The sequence below is a fragment of the Orycteropus afer genome, unplaced genomic scaffold, assembly GCF_000298275.1.
Source record: "Orycteropus afer afer isolate SDZICR_OR568_19922 unplaced genomic scaffold, OryAfe1.0 scaffold00181, whole genome shotgun sequence".
Lineage (NCBI taxonomy): Eukaryota > Metazoa > Chordata > Mammalia > Tubulidentata > Orycteropodidae > Orycteropus > Orycteropus afer.
This window is the reverse complement of record NW_006921768.1, coordinates 6,007,402-6,025,463: the sequence shown is the minus strand read 5'-3', so window position 1 is coordinate 6,025,463 and position 18,062 is coordinate 6,007,402. Positions and strand designations below refer to the sequence as shown.

General features: G+C 37.1%; 1 protein-coding gene across 1 annotated transcript in view; it reads left to right on the top strand.

Moving 5' to 3' along the window:
• Nucleotides 1-18,062, top strand: part of CUNH8orf34 (chromosome unknown C8orf34 homolog) — a 514,153-nt gene that overhangs the window by 473,413 nt on the left and 22,678 nt on the right. The window contains 2 exon segments of the mRNA XM_007947356.1: nucleotides 7,610-7,695; nucleotides 12,359-12,435. Of these exon segments, the coding sequence (XP_007945547.1) occupies nucleotides 7,610-7,695; nucleotides 12,359-12,435 (163 nt within the window).

Below are 18,062 nucleotides of genomic sequence, written 5' to 3'. Positions count from 1 at the left end.
ACCAAAGTTTGGTTATCCATTCCTCAGTTGTTGGACATCTAGGTTGTTTCCAAGTTTTGGCTATTGTAAATAGTGCTGCGATGAACATCGGCGTTGGAATTATTTTGACTTAATCTTAATTTCTGTTATTCAAATGATTTCAAAGCTTGCCACTCATCTCCTGAATTTATGGTTTCCTTATACATGAGTTCTGCATTTTGATTCCTTCTCTTTGTACCTCTCCAGGGAAGTTTTTCAATCAGATGGATGGTACAGATTTCTGAACTCATGAATATCCAAGGATTCTAAAGTTTTATGGAGAAACAAAGTCATTGAGATTCCCACTTGGGACATTCTTTCTGTTTGACATGGTAGCATGGAAGTTTACCTTCCTTAGTTTGCAACCTCAGAACATAGTGGTGTCAGATTTCCAAGGATATCTTCTCAGATTTTCCATGATCTCTATCTCCCATTTTTTTTTAAATTAGATGAAACTAGGTGTGGTTTCCTTGGATTCCCTTCCTTTACTTCATACAACAGTATAACTTTCTCAAGAAGGGCAGCAATGAGGCTGCCCATGATTCATTTCTTCATCCTGATCCCATATCTACTAGTAACGTCTCAATGTAACACTGCATGTTACTGGCAACCTTTTCTCAATTGCCCCTATGAGCAGATAGGCTGTCGCTAAAATCTTGCTTTTCTTTGGTTAGAAATAATATTATTTAATGATCTGAGAACTTCAGTATTTTGTCTAATTCTACCAGTTATCACAATTTAATTTCAATTATTCCAAAGCCTATGAAATGGGGGGAGGGGAAAAAAATGAAAGGGACTTAAATCACTTTCTTAAGGCAGTGTAACATGTTGTCACTTCAAGTGCTGCGGTGTAAAATAGTCTGATAGTGTTGAGTTTCTTTTACCCTCCAGAGAGAGAAGAGGACAAAGAAATTGGGCACATATAAAAGAATCCAGCTATCTAGCAGATGTGTGTAGGGGATATACAAAAGAGGGGGGTGGTCTCCTATAATGGACATATGTGAGGCAATCCTGAGTTTCAATACCATGAGTCAGGGGCCTCTGATTAAAGGAAAGAATGGGCTGAGGGAGGAATGAAAGTTTTGGCAATTATTTAAAAGGGGGTTTTGGCTCCCCACCCAATCCCATTTTTCAACCTGCTAGAAATCAGCACTTTTAAAAGACTCTTCACATCTGCTGCTTAACTAGATGTCTGCTGACTAAACAATTCTCTGGGTTAAGCTAAATATGCTATGACCTGAGCATAGTGGAGTAGGGCTTTGAGATTTTCAGCCTCCGTTCAAAAAATAATAATAATAAATAAAAACCCTGCCATGGAGTCCATTTTGACTCACAGTAACCCTTTAGGACAGAGTAAAACTGCCTTGTAGGGTTTCCAAAGCTGTAAATCTTTAGGGAAGCATAGTGCCTCATCTTTCTCATGTGGAGCTGCTGGTGAGTTTGAACTCTGAACTTTAGTTAACAGCTAAATGCTTTAACCATAAGAGCTTCTCTTTTCAACTTCAGTGAGATGGAATCATAATATATTTGGGCATAATATTTAGCATTTAGCTAAAAATCAAAATATAACAAGTTACAGGAAGAAAAGCACCAACATTCCTGGTAGAATCTTACTTTTTGCTTTCCAGACATGGTATAACATTACTATGACCATTAGGAAGGAGTCTATCTCCTTCTATAACTGTAAAGAGGAGGCACTATGAGGAGTAATCCCAGTAAGTAATATCAGTATCACCTGGGAACTTATTAAAAACTCCAGACCAGCTGAATCAGAAACTCTGGGTGGTACCCATCCATCTGAGTTTTAACAAGTTCTCTGGAAGATTTCAATACACATTGAAGTTTAAGAACCACTAGTCTTTAGTGTCAAACAAAGACTTTAACTGCCTACATTTTGATCAGTCCAGTCCCATTAAGTTACTGTCAAATTAACCCAAACTCATGGTGACCTGCTGTGTGTCAGAATAGAACTGTGCTCCCTAGTGGTTGAGTGGTTTATTTGTCAAAGTAGATTACCAGGACTTTTGTCTGAGCACCTCTGGGTGGACTCCAAACTCCAAGTGCATTAACCATTTGTGCCATCAGTGAGTCATCTCTAGAGATGCTGGCAGATCCAAAGGACATCCTCACGCCTCCATGTTATTTATAGAGATGAAATTGGTTAAACAAGATCATGGAAGTTTGTGTTGACAGGAGCCAGCTGATTCCAACACACAGGGCTGCCTTTAACTCAGATATTCCCTGTTTAGGTGTTTTCTCTTACAGTTTCCTTTGCTTCAGAGCAGTCAGATGATTTGAACTTACTCCTTTCTCATGGCTGCCTGAGGTTTGAGGAAGGATGGAAAGTCCCAGGGCCATCTTTTGTGCACATAGTCACATGGTCAAGCTGTGTGAGTCGGTGATCCATATTTTGGTCCTATCTGCTTGAGAGAGCTGGCTTGAGAATTCCAAAGTATGCTGAGAGACAATCCTGCTTCAACCTGATGTTCTCTACTTCCTTTTATGTTGACATTTTTTACATTAGAGTTGAGATAAAGCAGAAAAGCTTGATGATAAAACCTATCCATTCTCCACATGTGATTTCCTTAGATTTGGTTTTAAAATTCATAAGCCTGTGCCAGGAGAGTAATTAGCAGCCCAGATAAGAGGCCACCTATGGCAGCTGCATGTCTGCAATCATGTATATGTGAGAGCACCATAAATTTGATTAGACAGTTAGAGATAGTTAGTAGGCCATATCTCACTTTTGGAAGATAGGAAATTAAAAGGTAAATTTAACAGGAAAGAGTGTGGTTTTTAGTTCCCTGTTGCCATCAACATTTTAGAGAATAATGCTCAGAGATTCCAGTGAAGCAGGGAGAGAGTTTAATAAAAAGGATTTAAGGAACATCCACCGATAAGGGTGCATGTTATTCTATTCCACTCCACTCTTAGTTAAAAGTGCTTCTTCTTGATGTGTTGCTAGTATCTTCATGTGATATAGACAAGACTCAGAAGCCTACAGACATAGAATTCTATAGAGAACATTTTTAAATGAATATACTAATATAAGAAACAGGAACTTTAAGTACTGTTGGAAATTCTCTGAGGAAAGGAAATCTGCAGACAGTAGTATTTGAGGAGGTTCTGAGAGGTAGAGCTGTATCTAGGGTACAGAGACTGTTGCTTGCTTGAGGGATCTGAGAAGGTGTCAGAGGGCAAATTCAGAATTAAAGTAAGAAGACAATCCCACCACTGGATCAAACTGGAACAGCTGGGACTAATGGCAGAATCCAGATGCAGTAAGTAGGTTTGGAAAAGAGGATGAGTAAAAGCAACTCCAGGTAATAATATTCTAAAGAACTGGGACTGCAGAGGGCAAGCAAAGTTTCATAAAGCCACAGTAACTTTTTTTTTTTTTAAATCTCTCAAAACATTGGCCATTTGAACATTTTTTACATGTACAGTTCAGCGACATTAATTACACTCACCGTGGTGTGCAACCATCACCACTATCATTTCCAAAATTTTCCATCACCCTTAACAGAAGCTCAGTGCACCCTAAACAATGGCTCCCTCTTTCCCCCTCACTCCCACTCCTGGTGACCACTAATAAACTTTGATCTCTATACATTAGCCTATTCTAGATTTTTCATATAAGTGGGATCATATATTTGTCCTTTTGTGACTGATTTATGTCATACAGCCAGTTTTCAAGGTTCATCCAAGTTAGATGAATGATACCGCACTACATGCAGCAGTGGTGGGAGGTGGGGGGGATTCTTAAAAGTGCTCCGGGAATTCTGATAGATATAGTTACTCTGGGGGCACAAGTGTAAATTAATGTGTGAGGCCCCACTGAGGAAATGGAGAATGTCAAACTTGGTCTCTGACTTTGACCTGTTTTCAAAGTAACTGGGAATACCATGCAAACACACTCAGGTTTTATTCCAAATTACAGGCTTCAGTGCTCAATGGAGGGTTTTGCCTTCGAAGGTCCTCAATAAATTTTTGGTGTTGATGACAATTTTGACTTTTTTAAAACTTCAAAATTGAGTGAGTGACAATAAGTTGTTAGAACTTCCCTTAAAAATAAATTTGGAGAAACATACTGGAATCCTGAAATGGAAAATGAACTTTTAGAAAGAGACTTAGAAATAACTTGATGATTTATGTATTGAAAGAGGCTTTGTGAATTAAAAGCAGATTTTGGAGGAGAAAGATAAGTTAATTTTCTAACTCTTTGAAGAAAATAGTTCAAAATTTCTTAAAACCAGAACTGTTTCTTGTGGTTCCCTTGATCTAATTTACATTTATCAGGGTATACTATTTATTTTGCAGTGAAACAGAGTATCATGGTGTTCAAAATAGCTGAGTTAAATACAAGTATATCATGTTCTGTTGTTCTTTGTAGAAATTTGGAGCCCAGAAAGGGCAACTCTATCTCTAGACGGTCTATTCAATATCTCTAAATAAGTAACTAACTGGCTCCCTACATTTCTACTTAGATGTCTAAAAGGTCTTTCAAACTTAACCTGCCCCCAAACTAACCAGCAAACTATTTGCTGTCAGCTCAGTTCCATAAGGTTTTCAATGGCTGATATTTTTGGAAGTAGCTTGCCAGGACTTTGTTCTAATGTGCCTGCCTCTATGTGGACTGAAACCTCCAACCTTTGGGTTAGCTTGTTGTTGTTGTTATGTGCCGTCGAGTCAGACCGACTCATAGCGACCCCTCTTTGGGTTTCCGAGGCAGTATCACTACGGAAGTAGATTGCTGCCATCTTCCTTCCGAGGAGTGGCTGGTGGGTTTGAACCGCCAGCCTTCTGGTTAGCAGTCAAGTGCCTTAGGCACTACTCTACCAGAGCTCCTTTTGGGTTAGCAGCAGAACATATTATCCATTTATATTACCCAAGGACTCCGCAAGCATCTCTCACCAAAGCTAAAGTAATAACTTCCTAAGTAGTATCCCTGCTTGTGTGCTTGCCCTCTACAGCGTATTGTCAACACAACAGCTAGAGTGATCCTTTTCAAAGAGATCAGCGTTTCAGTCTGACAAAGAGAAACAGCAGATGTTCTGTCTATGGGCTGAGAATGCAGGGGAGTTCGTTAATAGGAAAGAGAAGTTTTAGAGAGCAAAGAGAAAAGGTTTGGAAGTAGCAATAGGAATGGAACTGCTGCATTTTTTAAAAAGAGAGTTAAGTTTTATTGAGACTGTTATTTCCTGAACTTGCCCACACAACCTTTATTTGCTCAGTGTCTATTAACCTCTTACAGAAATAGTGCTATGTGGGTTACAGTTTGGGAAACACTGGCAGAGTACTCAAGGATAGCAGGATGTGAAGCACTCTGCAAAGGAAATGGTGCCAAGTCAAGGCACACTCAACTTGTAATGGTATCTGGAAGGCAGTTATTCTGGTTACCTGGAGCCGCTCTGACAAGAAATATACCACAAATGGGATAGCTTTAACAAACAGGAGTTTATTCTTACAGTTTGGAGGCTTTAAGGACAAGTTCAAAGTGCCAGGCTCTAGGGGCTGGGTGAAGCTGGACATGATTATTACATAACTCCCCCCCCCACTACCTTTATTTAAGATTTTTTTTCATTCAGGTTTTTAATCTAATATTAAATACCCAAATGTGTTGGAGCTAATTATGAATTTTTAATGACAAATTTTTACTTACAACTTTCAGTCCCTATATAATTTCTCTCTGATAATTTTAATGGAAAAGGTCTAGACAAAGAGAACAAAAAAAGAAGATATTTTATATTTCTTATTATTGGAATAGTTCTTCTAACTATTGGAAATAAATACAATAAAGAAAAAATAGTAATAAATACAATAAAGAAGAAATAGTAGAGAAGATTTGGGAAGTATATTGGTAATACATTCATTCAAAATGGTGTTTTTTCTTTAAAATAAAATTCTAAAAAATTAATTAAAATGATAAAGCTATGCATGTCTTAACAAAACATGTTATTACTATTAGGAAATTGCCATTGAAATTTTAAAAATTAGCTCATATATTCCAATAAGTATGATTTTGTATATAGAATATAATATGTGAACATTACTATATAATATATATACAGAGATATGCAGAACTTAATATTATCAAAATAAATATACAAATGTAATTTACAATTTTTATAATTTATAATTTTATAATTTACAATTTTTATAATTTTTAAAGATAAAAAGATGTTCATGTATATCTGAATTTATAAAAATCAAATACACTTTATTATTCCAATGTGGTATATAAAAGCAAAGATATAAAGTAGTTGTATATTTTGAACCTGTATAGTGATGAATGAGAGCTCTAGTAGCATAGTGCCTAAAGCACTTGACTGCTAACCAGGAGGCTGGCGGTTCAAACCCACCAGCCACTCCTCAGAAGGAAGGTTGGGCAATCCTACTTCCGTAGTGATAACTGCCTCGGAAACCCAAGGAGGGGTCGCTAGGAATCGGGGCCGACTCGACGGCACATAACAACAACAACAACATAGTGATGAATAGTAGTACTTCAATTAATTTTTTTTATTCTAATGTATTTTATTATGCATATATTAGTACTTACTTATAAGAATACCTGCTGTTAGCTAAATACAGGAAGAAAAGAAAAGACATTGGTAAGAACTTCCAGTCTGGCTTGTTTGATATATATACACCATCCTCCAAGGTTAGCAGAGCTGTCTTTTATTCTGCTATTCTTAGGGCAAAGTTCACAACATTTATTGCTGAGTTCCTCCTCCCTCTATTATGTGATTTTAGAGGGTAATATAAGCCAAGACTACTTGAACTAGACATTGTTAATCTAGATTTCTGATTATAAAGATGAGACACAGAGGCTCAGCAATCTGTTGTTGAAAATTACTTGCACAGTCTTCCATTCTTGAAGAAGAGCACATTTTTACAATAATCATTGGCAGTTACAATAGTAATCTCCATTTCCACTATTGAGCTTTATTTTGACATGTTGTTGTTATGTGCCGTCAAGTTGGACCCAACTCGTAGCCGACCCCTCTTTGGGTTTCCGAAGCAGTATCACTATGGAAGTAGATTGCCCCATCTTCCTTCTGAGGAGTGGCTGGTGGGTTTGAACCACCAGCCTTCTGGTTAGTAGTCAAGTGCCTTAGGCACTATGACATAGAGGCCTTTAAACTAGGTTGTCTGAGTAAGTGACTTGGAGAATTCAGTTTGACAAATGCCTGTATAATCATGAAAACCCTTTCATGTCCCCTGGTCCTAGAATTAAGGTGATCATGCTGTTAGGCCATTGCTTTCCTTCTGTCCAGTTCTCCATTGTAGTTTCAGTAAAAAAAAATTGCTTCTAATCTTTTCTCCACTCAGACATAGAACACAAGCACATTTTACCTAGAACAATTTTCCTATATACACAGGAGGAAAGATAGAATACTTTTACTTATAGGTTAGTAAAACAGAAAAATACTATTTTGAAATGGCTTTGGTGAATGTTTATTTCAACTTTGAAGAAGCATGTCTGATTTTTAGAGTCTAGAAGTTCATAGTCCCATCACTGGTATTTTGTAGTTCATATTGTATAATTCAGCATTGTCAGAGGCTTCAATGATCATTTTTAATTATTTAGGCTTCAAGGAGACAACTTGGCAGAAAGGACAGAAGAGACGTCACAGATACTTTATTCTCCAGATGAAATAATCCCAGATTCTTTGGGTAAGTTTTAAATCCAGAAATACTCATTGTAGTTTTAGTGGCACTTGAAGGTTAAATAAAAAACAAAAATGAAACTGAACTACAAATCTTCTCCTGCCTCAAATCAACTGTAGCTGCCAGTTACATGTCTACCCCCAGCACACTTCTTCGGGCTGTATGTGTTATGAGGTTAAGATCAGTGGGGAAAAGCAAGCAAGAAGAGTGCAGGTCAAGGAGAAGCTTCTTATTGCCTGCACCTGCCTAAAGTACAAACAGATCAACCATTTGATGGTTATGCCCAAAATGTTACTAATTCCAACTTGTTGTTAGAGCTCCACATGAACTGCTGGCTCTCCATAAATTGCAACTTGAGACCTGCTATATCCCTAATTTTCATTCTCACATCATAGGTTCCATTTAGTCTTCCCTGCCAGAAGTGTCAATATCATACTTTATTTTACTCCTTCTTTTTCATCCCTGAAGTCCCTGGATAGGGAAAATGGTTAAGCACTTGGCAACTAACTGAAAGGTTGGTGATTCAAATACACCAGGAGGCACCTAAAAAGATAGGCCTGGTGATCAGTTCTGAAAAATCACAGCCATTGAAAACCCCATGGTGAGCAGTTCTACTCTGAAGCACATGGAGTGGCCACAAGTCGATACAGGGTCACCATGAGTTGGAATTGACTTGCTAGCAATTCTTCTTGTGTATATGTTTGTTTTCTTTTTCTCTCTTACCCTATACTAAATTGGTCATAAAATCTAATCAATGTCACTTTCAAACTCCAGTCTAGCTTCCTCATCATCCTCCTTGCCACTTCCTCCATCCAGGCAGCTCTCCTCTTCCTCTGTCTAGTATAGCATCCCTCTAAGTAGTATCTCCCTGCACTATTATATTTCTCTGTCTAAAATTAAAACTTCTCATTTCATCCTCATTTTCTACAGATAAAATTCAAACCCCTTAACTTAGTATATGAAGTTCATGTCAGATCACTCCAAAATTTTGCTAAATAAATAAACAAATGATTACTGTATATAAAACACATCACCTGGTTCACTAGTCAGTGTTCTGGCAGGAAGCAGTTGGCACATCCAGTCAGGATAATTGGAAGAGAAACTATAGTAAATGTTTCCTTTTATTCTGGATCTAGAAGGACATCTTAAATAAGATACAATCATACCGAGCCATAAAACAAATAATTGAGAAATTCAACTATTGAAAATTGTCAATAGATGCCAAAAATGTTAATAAAGAAAACAAAAAATGTGAGAACTTATTTGGAACAGATAACACTGACCAAAGATTAATATTGAAAATATATAAAGAATACATACAATTTAATAAAGAAAAGAAAAACAACCAGTAGAAAAATACACACAAGAGATGAATAGACATTTATTTCACAGGAGATGAAACAAAGTTGGCCAATGAGCATATGAAAAATGCATAATTACACTAGTAATCCGAGAAAAGCAAATTAAGACCACAGTGAGATGCTATCTTACCACAATCTGTTGGTCAGTAATTAAGGAAAGTGGCAAAACTAAGAGCTGGTGAAGATATAGATCAAACGGAACTCATATACTACTGAAATTCACCAAACTCACCTGGCACTGATCAATTCTGACTCATTAGAGACCCCCATTGGGTTTCCAAAGCTGTAAATTAGATTGCCTCATCTTCCTCCCGAGGAGCAGCTGATGGATTTAAATGACTGATCTTCTTGGTTAGCAGCCAAATGCCTTACCCAGTAGCCACCAGGGCTCACTTCATATATTACTCTAAAACACTCACTGCAGGCGAGTTGGTTCCGACTCAATAGCAACCTCTCCTTGGGTTTCCGAAGCAGTGTCTCCACAGAAGTAGATTGCACAGTTTTCTTTCTAAGTCATAAATTACTAGTGAAATATAAATAATTTTGGAACATAATTTTCCATTATTGGAAGATGTTGAACATTTATATAGCATTGCTGTTGTTTTTTAGGTGTCATTGAGTCAGTTCTGACACATAGAGACCTTATGTGCAACAGAATAAAACACTGCCTATTCATGTACCATTCTTACAATTGTTATGCTTGTTCCCATTGTTACAGTCTTTGTGTTAAATCATGTCACTGAGGGTCTTCCTCCTTTTCACTCACTCTACTTTACCAAATGTGATATCCTGCTCTAGGGACTGGTCCTTCCTGGTAACATAGAAATTCTACTCCTAAAGATCATAGAGAAACAAGTCCAATGTACTAGGTAGAGAATGTGAGCAGCTATGTTCATAGCTGCATTGTTAGTATACAAGATTCTGTAGGTATTCAGCAGGAAAATTTATAAATTTAGGAATTTTTACCCTGTTGGAAGTTGAATGTGTTTTAACAACACATATAGGATAGATGAAACCAGTAGTATACTACTAAATGTTTAACAATATGTTCTCTGAAAAAGAAATCCCCTGATTTCTAGGGATTGATGATTTCCATGGTGCAAATACTCCCACCATTGTTGCTGATCCAAGTAACCACTCTGACATCACTCACCACAGATAAGATATCTCACAACTGACATGGGCAGATTCCAGCTTATGAGTCTTAAAAATGTATCATTGATTGAATAGATGCCAGTCATAAAAAGCCATTTTTTTAATCAAATTTAAAAAGAAACAAATCTAAATAATATATTCTTTGGGAAAACATATATAAATGATAAGGAAAATAGAATGAAAGCACAGATAGTTGTTTATCTTCAAGGGATTTGTAGACATAGGGAGATGGAAGAGGAAAGGAGCCCACAGGTATATGAAAATTATCAGAAATGCACTAATTCTTAAATTAGGTGGTGAGTTTAGAATGTTGATTTTATTATTGTGCTTTGTGATTTAAATATACTATACTATATGTATATATTCTATACTATATACTATACTATATATATATATAAATATACTATATATATATATATATACATCTTTGTATGTCAAAATATAATTAATAAACATTAAAAATACAGTGGTGTGAGAACATAAAAAAGTGTCTGTTTAGTGCTATACAAAGAAATGATAATAGTTTATATATACATAAATCTATTGTATTATTGCTGACATGGTGCACTCTCAATATAAACCTTTAACATTGATAATGACATTTGAGCAATGTGCCATTAATGACATGAAGGTCCCATATCACCATTTGTTGACATTTACTTAGCTGTTGACATTTACTCGGGAGCTCTGGTGGCATAGTGCCTAAGGCATTTGACTGGTAACCAGAAGGCTGGAGGTTCAAACCCACTAGCCACTCCTTGGAAGGAAGGTTGGGCAATCTACCTCTGTAGAGATACTGCCTTGGAAACCCAAGGAGGTGTCACTATGAGTCAGATCCAACTCGACCGCAGTGAGTAGTCCTTTTACTCAGCCTACCCTCTCCTCATTGGTATTTTTGTATCTATATCCTGACATTGGCCTTTCTTTTCTGACTAGTATGTTCTTCCTTTGTATGTTTCCCCTTTGCCTAGTCAGATCCTATGCTACAAGGTCTACTGCAAGTCTCCCTGACGACCAGCCCATACCTACGCTTCCTTTTCCTCAACTCCCAATTTCTCTTGAATTGTTTTTTGGATGTTTGTTCTTTTCATCTCAATTGGATTACATGCTTCTTAAGGTTTTCCTGTGTTTCTCATGGGTCCTACCACAAAGGTAGACAAAATACAAACACAACTTAAATATTTTCCCATTAATTTTAAAAATTTTATCAGAAGTCCTCCTATCTACCCATCTACAGATATACATCATTCAGCAATCACATTTATATAGTCACTGAGAATGGTTATAATTTAAGATTCTTGGGAAATTAAGCAATATATCTGTAATATGTTGTTGATTATACTTGCTCCCATTGGAAAAATGCATTCATTATGTTTAAGCTCTTTTCCTGAAGTGTTGATGTCCTGCAGTGTTCACATTTAAATATTAGTAGATCTGATCAGATTCTAAAATAAGAATTTCTGATTTAATGCATTCCTTTCTACTTAATCAGATTACTAGTTTCAATAATTAAATATTACTGGCATTATCCAAAAGTGCTAATGTGATTTTCATGTCAACTCTGTCCTGTATAAACATAGAACTTGATTCAATGAGCATAAATACTTCTATGAATAGGTATAGTTTTATGAAAAAAAAGGTGTTCTGACATAAGCAGCAAAAGTAAACACAATGGCTGGAAGAAAATGGATGAAACTAGATTCCTGTTAGCCTTCTCAAGCAATAGAATCTAGCTTTTAGTCCAAGTATTGCCAAAAGCTGTTAGACTTTGACAGAATTATATTGTCTTTGTCAGCTTCCATTTCTTCTGTAAAATGAGGAGGCTAGATAAACTCTAATACGTGGCAAGTTTAAAGACTCATTTTCTCCCATGTGATTAAAAAAAAAAACCTCAAAGAATTAATCACTTACATTTTGAAAATCATGTACACTTATAAAAATTGCTCCGGAGTAGACAGAGCAACTTATTTTGCACACATTTGCCTACCAATTATTGTTAGTATACAATGTATTCACAACATTTTAAAACAATAAAAGATAATCAAGTATATCTCATAATAAGTTTACATAGCAGTTTAATTATCAGAGAATTACATTATGTATCTGAAAATTAATATATAACTGTAATGTATTCATTCATTTTATAAAAATAGATTCATTACCTGGAACTGAAGAAACCCTGATGGAGGAAGGTGAAGAATTTGAGAAAGCATCTAAATTAACAGGACATGTAAGTATATTCATATGTTCATTTTTTCTCTCTAAAACTAATGTATATTACTAATAGGAAAATATAGAAGGAATAGCAATATCCATACAGTATGCTTGTATCAGTAGGCGGCCAACTCATTACAGTTATACAGCAATGTTGCACTAAACATTTTCAGCAATTGAAGAACAAGGCTTGAATGAGGTGCAAAAACCTAACTTCTGGTGTTATTATGTGCTTACTTCCACATGTGAACATTCTGTAAGATTATGAGCTGCCCTTTTAGGCTTGAATAAGTTTAACTGTACATAATTTTATAGAAAATAAATATTCCGTATATCCCAGAAGTTCACATATAACTTAATCATGCTACTTTAAGCCCTTGTGATATTTTTATATCTCTTCAATAGGGTATATTGAGAGAAAACCATGTTGTTATTGTTGTTGTTATGTGCCGTGGAGTTAGACCGGACTCATGGCGACCCCTCATTGGGTTTCTGAGGCAGCATCACTACAGAAGTAGATTGCCCAACCGTCTTTCCGAGGAGTGGTTGGTGGGTTTGAACCGCCAGCCTTCTGGTTAGCAGTCAAATGCCATAGACACTATGCTACCAGAGCTCCTAGAGAAAACCATAAGGTTAAATATTTTTTAAATGTAACTTGATGTTAAAATAAGAAAAATAGAAATATGTGTGTGCATAATATAAATTCTAAATGTAAAGTTTATGAAATACACCAAGTTGCTAAAAACCTAACCCAATTGCAAATGTAATCTTGTCATTGTTGCACGCTATTGATTTCAACTCGTAATAACTCTGTTTGATGGGGTAGAACTACCCCATAGGGTTTCTTGGGCTGTAATCTTTACAGGAGCAGATCACTGTGTCTTTTCTGGCTGCTAGTGGGATTGGGAGCATAGTGGCTAAGGCACTTGACTGCTAACCAGAAGGCTGGTGGTTCAAACCCACCAGCCACTCCTCGGAAGGAAGGTTGGGAAATCCTACTTCCGTAGTGATACTGCCTCGGAAACCCAAGGAGGGGTCGCTATGAGTCAGGGCTGACTCGACGGCACATAACAACAACAGTGGGATTGAACAGAACAATAGACCTTTCCAACAGCAGCCAAATACTTAACCATTCCACTAGCAGGACTCCTTAATGCAATCTTGGGTTATCCTAAAGATAATATATGGACTGAATTCATATACCACTACAATATCTCATTAGTTAGAATATTATTTTGATCTTAGGATTTGGTTGAGGGTACCACACTTTCCAGTGGACTTAATGATTTAATTTTAAAACTATAACTTATAAAATAATATATTTTTGCTCATATGTCACTCCCTAATAGAAGCTTTCCTGAATTTATTTAAAATATTTGTTCTGTATAATACTTACCACCTTCTACTGTGCTATATTATTTATTTGTTTTATTGCCTAGCTCCTCCTTCCACTATAATATAGATCTATGAGGGCAAGAAGTTTTGTACCATTTTTTACTTATGTATCCCTTGAAAAGTGCCTACACATGTTAGGTGCGTAATAAATACATATTGAATGAAGGAAATTTGTTTGGAATAATTTCTGAAAATTAGGTGAAAAATATTGTACTGTATTTTTCTGTCTGTTGTCATGGGAATTTTCCAAGGAGGTTTAAACTTCCTCCTGAGTAGGTAGTGATAGTCTGAAAAACTTTCCCTGAGGGGTAGGCAGTGACATGAATGTCTATTCAGAACAGAAACAAAGAGAATCAGAAGAGAAAGGATCTAAAAGATAAAGAAAGCAGGTTTACAAACTTCTCTAGCTATTTAGCTTCCAGAGGCAGGGGGCCCAGGTGGATCCAAGATGACCACTAACCTCCTCCCACTTTGTTGTTTTTATGTGCCATCAAGTTGTCTCCAATTCATAGGGACCTTATGTACAACAGAATGAAATACCGTCTAGTCCTGTGCCAGCCTCACAATCCCTACTATACCTGAGCCCATCGCTGCAGCCACTGTATCAATCCATTTCATTGAGGGCCTTCCCCTCCTTTGTTGACCCTCCACTTTACCACGCATGACTTCTTTCTCCAGAGAATGGTCCCTTCTGGCAACATGATCAAAGTGGGTGAGACGAAGCCTGGCCATTCTCAATTCCAAGGAACATTCTGGCTGCACTTCTTCCAGGATAGATTTGTTAGTACCATTCCATGGTACTCTCAACACTCTTTGTCAACACCTCAACTCAAAAACATTGACTCTTCTTCGGTCTTCCTTATTCGTTGTCCAGATCTCATATGCATATGAAGTGATTAAAAATACCACACCTTGGGTTAGATGCATCTTAGTCTTCAAGGAGAAATATTTGTTCCTTGGCACTTGAAAGAGGTCTTTTGCAACAGATTTGCCCAATGTGATAAGTCTTTTGATGCCTTGACTGCTGCTTCCATTGGTGTTGATTGTAGAAGCAAATTATATGAGGTCTTTGACAACTTCAATCTTTTCTCCATCTATCATGATGCTGCTTATTGGTCCAGTTGTGAGGATTTTTATTTTATTTATACTGAGATGTAATCCATACTGTAGACTGTAGTCTTTAATTTTTGTCAGTAAGTGCTTCAAGTCATCCTCCCTTTCAGCAAGCAAAGTTGTGTCATCTGCATGTCTTAAGTTTTTAATGAGCCTTCTTCCAACCCTGATGCTATGTTCTTCTCAGTTAGTCCAGCTTCTTAGATTATTTGCTCAGCATACAGATTGAATTAGTATGGTGAAAGGATACAACCCTGATACACTCCCTTCCTGGTTTTAAACCATGCAGTATCTTCTTGTTCTGTTTGAACGACAACCTCCTGGTCTATGTACAGGTTCCTCATGAGTACAGTCCAGTGTTCTGGAATTCCCATTCTTCTCAATGTTATCCACAATTTGTTATGATCCACACAATCAAATGTCTTTGCATTGTCAATAAAACACAAGTAAACATCTTTCCAGCATTCTTTGCTTTGAGCCAAGATTCATCTGACATCAGCTATGATATCCCTCATTCCATGTCCCCTTCTGAATCCAGCTTACATTTCTGGAAGTTCTCTGTCAAAATACTGCTGCAACCATTTTTGAATTATCCTTAGTAAGATTTTACTTGTATGTGATATCAATGATACTGTTTGACAATTTCCACATTCTATGGGATCACCTTTCTTTCGAATGGGTATAAATATGGATCTCTGCCAGTCTGTTGGCCAGGTAGCTATCTTCTAATTCATGTGGCATCGCCAAATGAGTGCCTCTGGCATGACATCTGTTTGTTGAAACATCTCAATGGGTGTTTCATCAATTTCTGGAGCCTTGTTTTTTTGCCAATACCTTCAGTGTAGCTTCAACTTTTTCCTTCAATGTTTTTTGATCATGTACCACCTCCTGAAATAGGTGATCATCTACCAATTCTTTCTGGTATAGTGACTCTGTGTATTCCATCCATCTTCTTTTGATGTTTCCTGCATCATTCAACATATTGCTCATGGAATCTTTCAATTTTGCAATTTGAGGCTTAATTTTTTTCCTCAGTTCTTTCAGCTTGAGAAATGCTGAGCATGTTTTTCCCTTTTGGTTTTCTAACTCTAGGTCTTTGTGCATTTTATCATAATAATTGAATTTGTCTTCTCGAGCTGCTCTTTGAAATCTTCTCTTCAGCTCTTTTATCTTGTCGATTCTTCCATTTGCTTTAGCTACTCTACATTCAAGGGCAGGTTTCAGAGCCTTTTCTGACATACATTTTGGTCTTTTCTTCCTTTCCTGTCTTTTTAATGATCTTTTGCTTTCTTCATGGATGATGTTCTTGATATCATGCCACAATTCCTCTGGTTTTTGGTCATTGGTGTTTAATGTATGAAATCTATTCTTTAGATGCTCTCTAAATTCAGGAGAGATATAATCAGTGTCATATTTTCACTCTCAGGGACTTGTTTTAATTGTCTTCAGCTTCAACTTCAACTTGCATATGAGCAATTGATGCTTTGTTCCACATTCAGCTCCTGGCCTTGTTTTGGCTGAAGATATTGAGCTTCTCCATTGCCTCTTGCCACAGATGTTGTCACTCTGATTCCTGTGTACTCTTGTCTGGTGAAGTCCATTTGTATAATTGCTGTTTGTGTTATTGAAAAAGGTATTTGCGATAAATAAGTTGTTGGTCTTGTGAAATTCTATCATGCTATCTCCAGTGTCATTTATATCACCAAGGCCATATTTTCCAACTATGGGTGATTCTTCTTTGTTTCTAACTTTTGCATTCCAATCACCAGTGATAATTAACACATCTTAATTACATGTTCAGTCAACTTCAGACTACAGAAGTTGGTAAACATCCTCAGTTTCCTCATCTTTGGGTTTGGTGGTTGGTGCATAAATTTGAATAATAGTAGCATTAACTGGTCTTCCTCGTATGCATATGGATATTAACCTATCACTGACAGGATTGTACTTCAGGATATATCTTGACACATTCTTTGTGATGATGAATGTCACAACATTCTTCAATTTGTCATTCCCAGCATAGTAGATCATATGATTGTCTGATTTCAAATGTCCCAGACCAGTCCATTTCAGCTCACTGATGCCTAGGATATTGACCATTATGTGTTCCATTTCATTTTTGACAACTTCCAATTTTCCTAGGTTTATACTTCATATATTCTATGTTCCATTATTAATGGATGTTTGCAGCTGTTTCTTTTCATCATGAGACATGCCACATCAGCAAATGGTGATCCTGAAAGCTTTACTCTATCCATATCATTAAGGTTGGCTCCACTCTGAGGGGTGAGCTCTTTCCCAGTCATACTCTGATTGACATCTGACCTTAGGTGCTCATCCTTTGGCAGTATACTAGACAGTGTTTCAGGGCTATTAATAAAGTTTTCCAGTAATACATCAGACAGTGTTTCATTGCTATTTTTAAGGTTTTCACTGGCCAATTCTTTGAGAATGGATGGCCCCTTCCTTCTTCTGAGTCTGTCTTACTCTGGAAGCTCCACTGAAACCTTTCCATCATGGGTGACCCTGCTGGCATTTGAAACACCAGTGGCACAGCCTCACAGCAACACTCCAGCCACCACTGTGCAACAAACTGATAGACAAGTTTGTCTCCCTTGGCTGTTCTAAACTGCTCTGCTCTTCTCCCACTTTACAAGGATACTTATACCTGAGTTTAATGAATTAGGGATGGGGGCTATGTGATTTGGAATGGAGGACTAAGTGACTGGCTTAAGACTTGATGATGCTCAGGAGAGGAGCCTGGGTCACCCCTGTGTGTGCTCTGATAATGCACTGCTGGTTAGCAAGCTTTATTGCTTAAAACTATTCTAAGGATGAGTTAATACATTGCAGCAAAGTGGTTAATACCTGACAGGGGGAACAGGGGATATGTGACAGGGAAGGAGAAGGGAAATGATTTGTAGTTCTTCAAGTGTGGCTAAATGAAATGGAACCTGAGAGCTATTTTGGGGGGCTTGGGAGTGGGGGTTACAGTTATTAACCATATATGTCATCAAATAGTACAACCTTAGAAATATGAAGAACTATGGTTTCCATCTAGTTCAGTCTTTTCTCTCCTTGTCTGTCTAGTTTGAACAGCTGTCCCACTTTCATTCAATGCAGGAATAACCATTA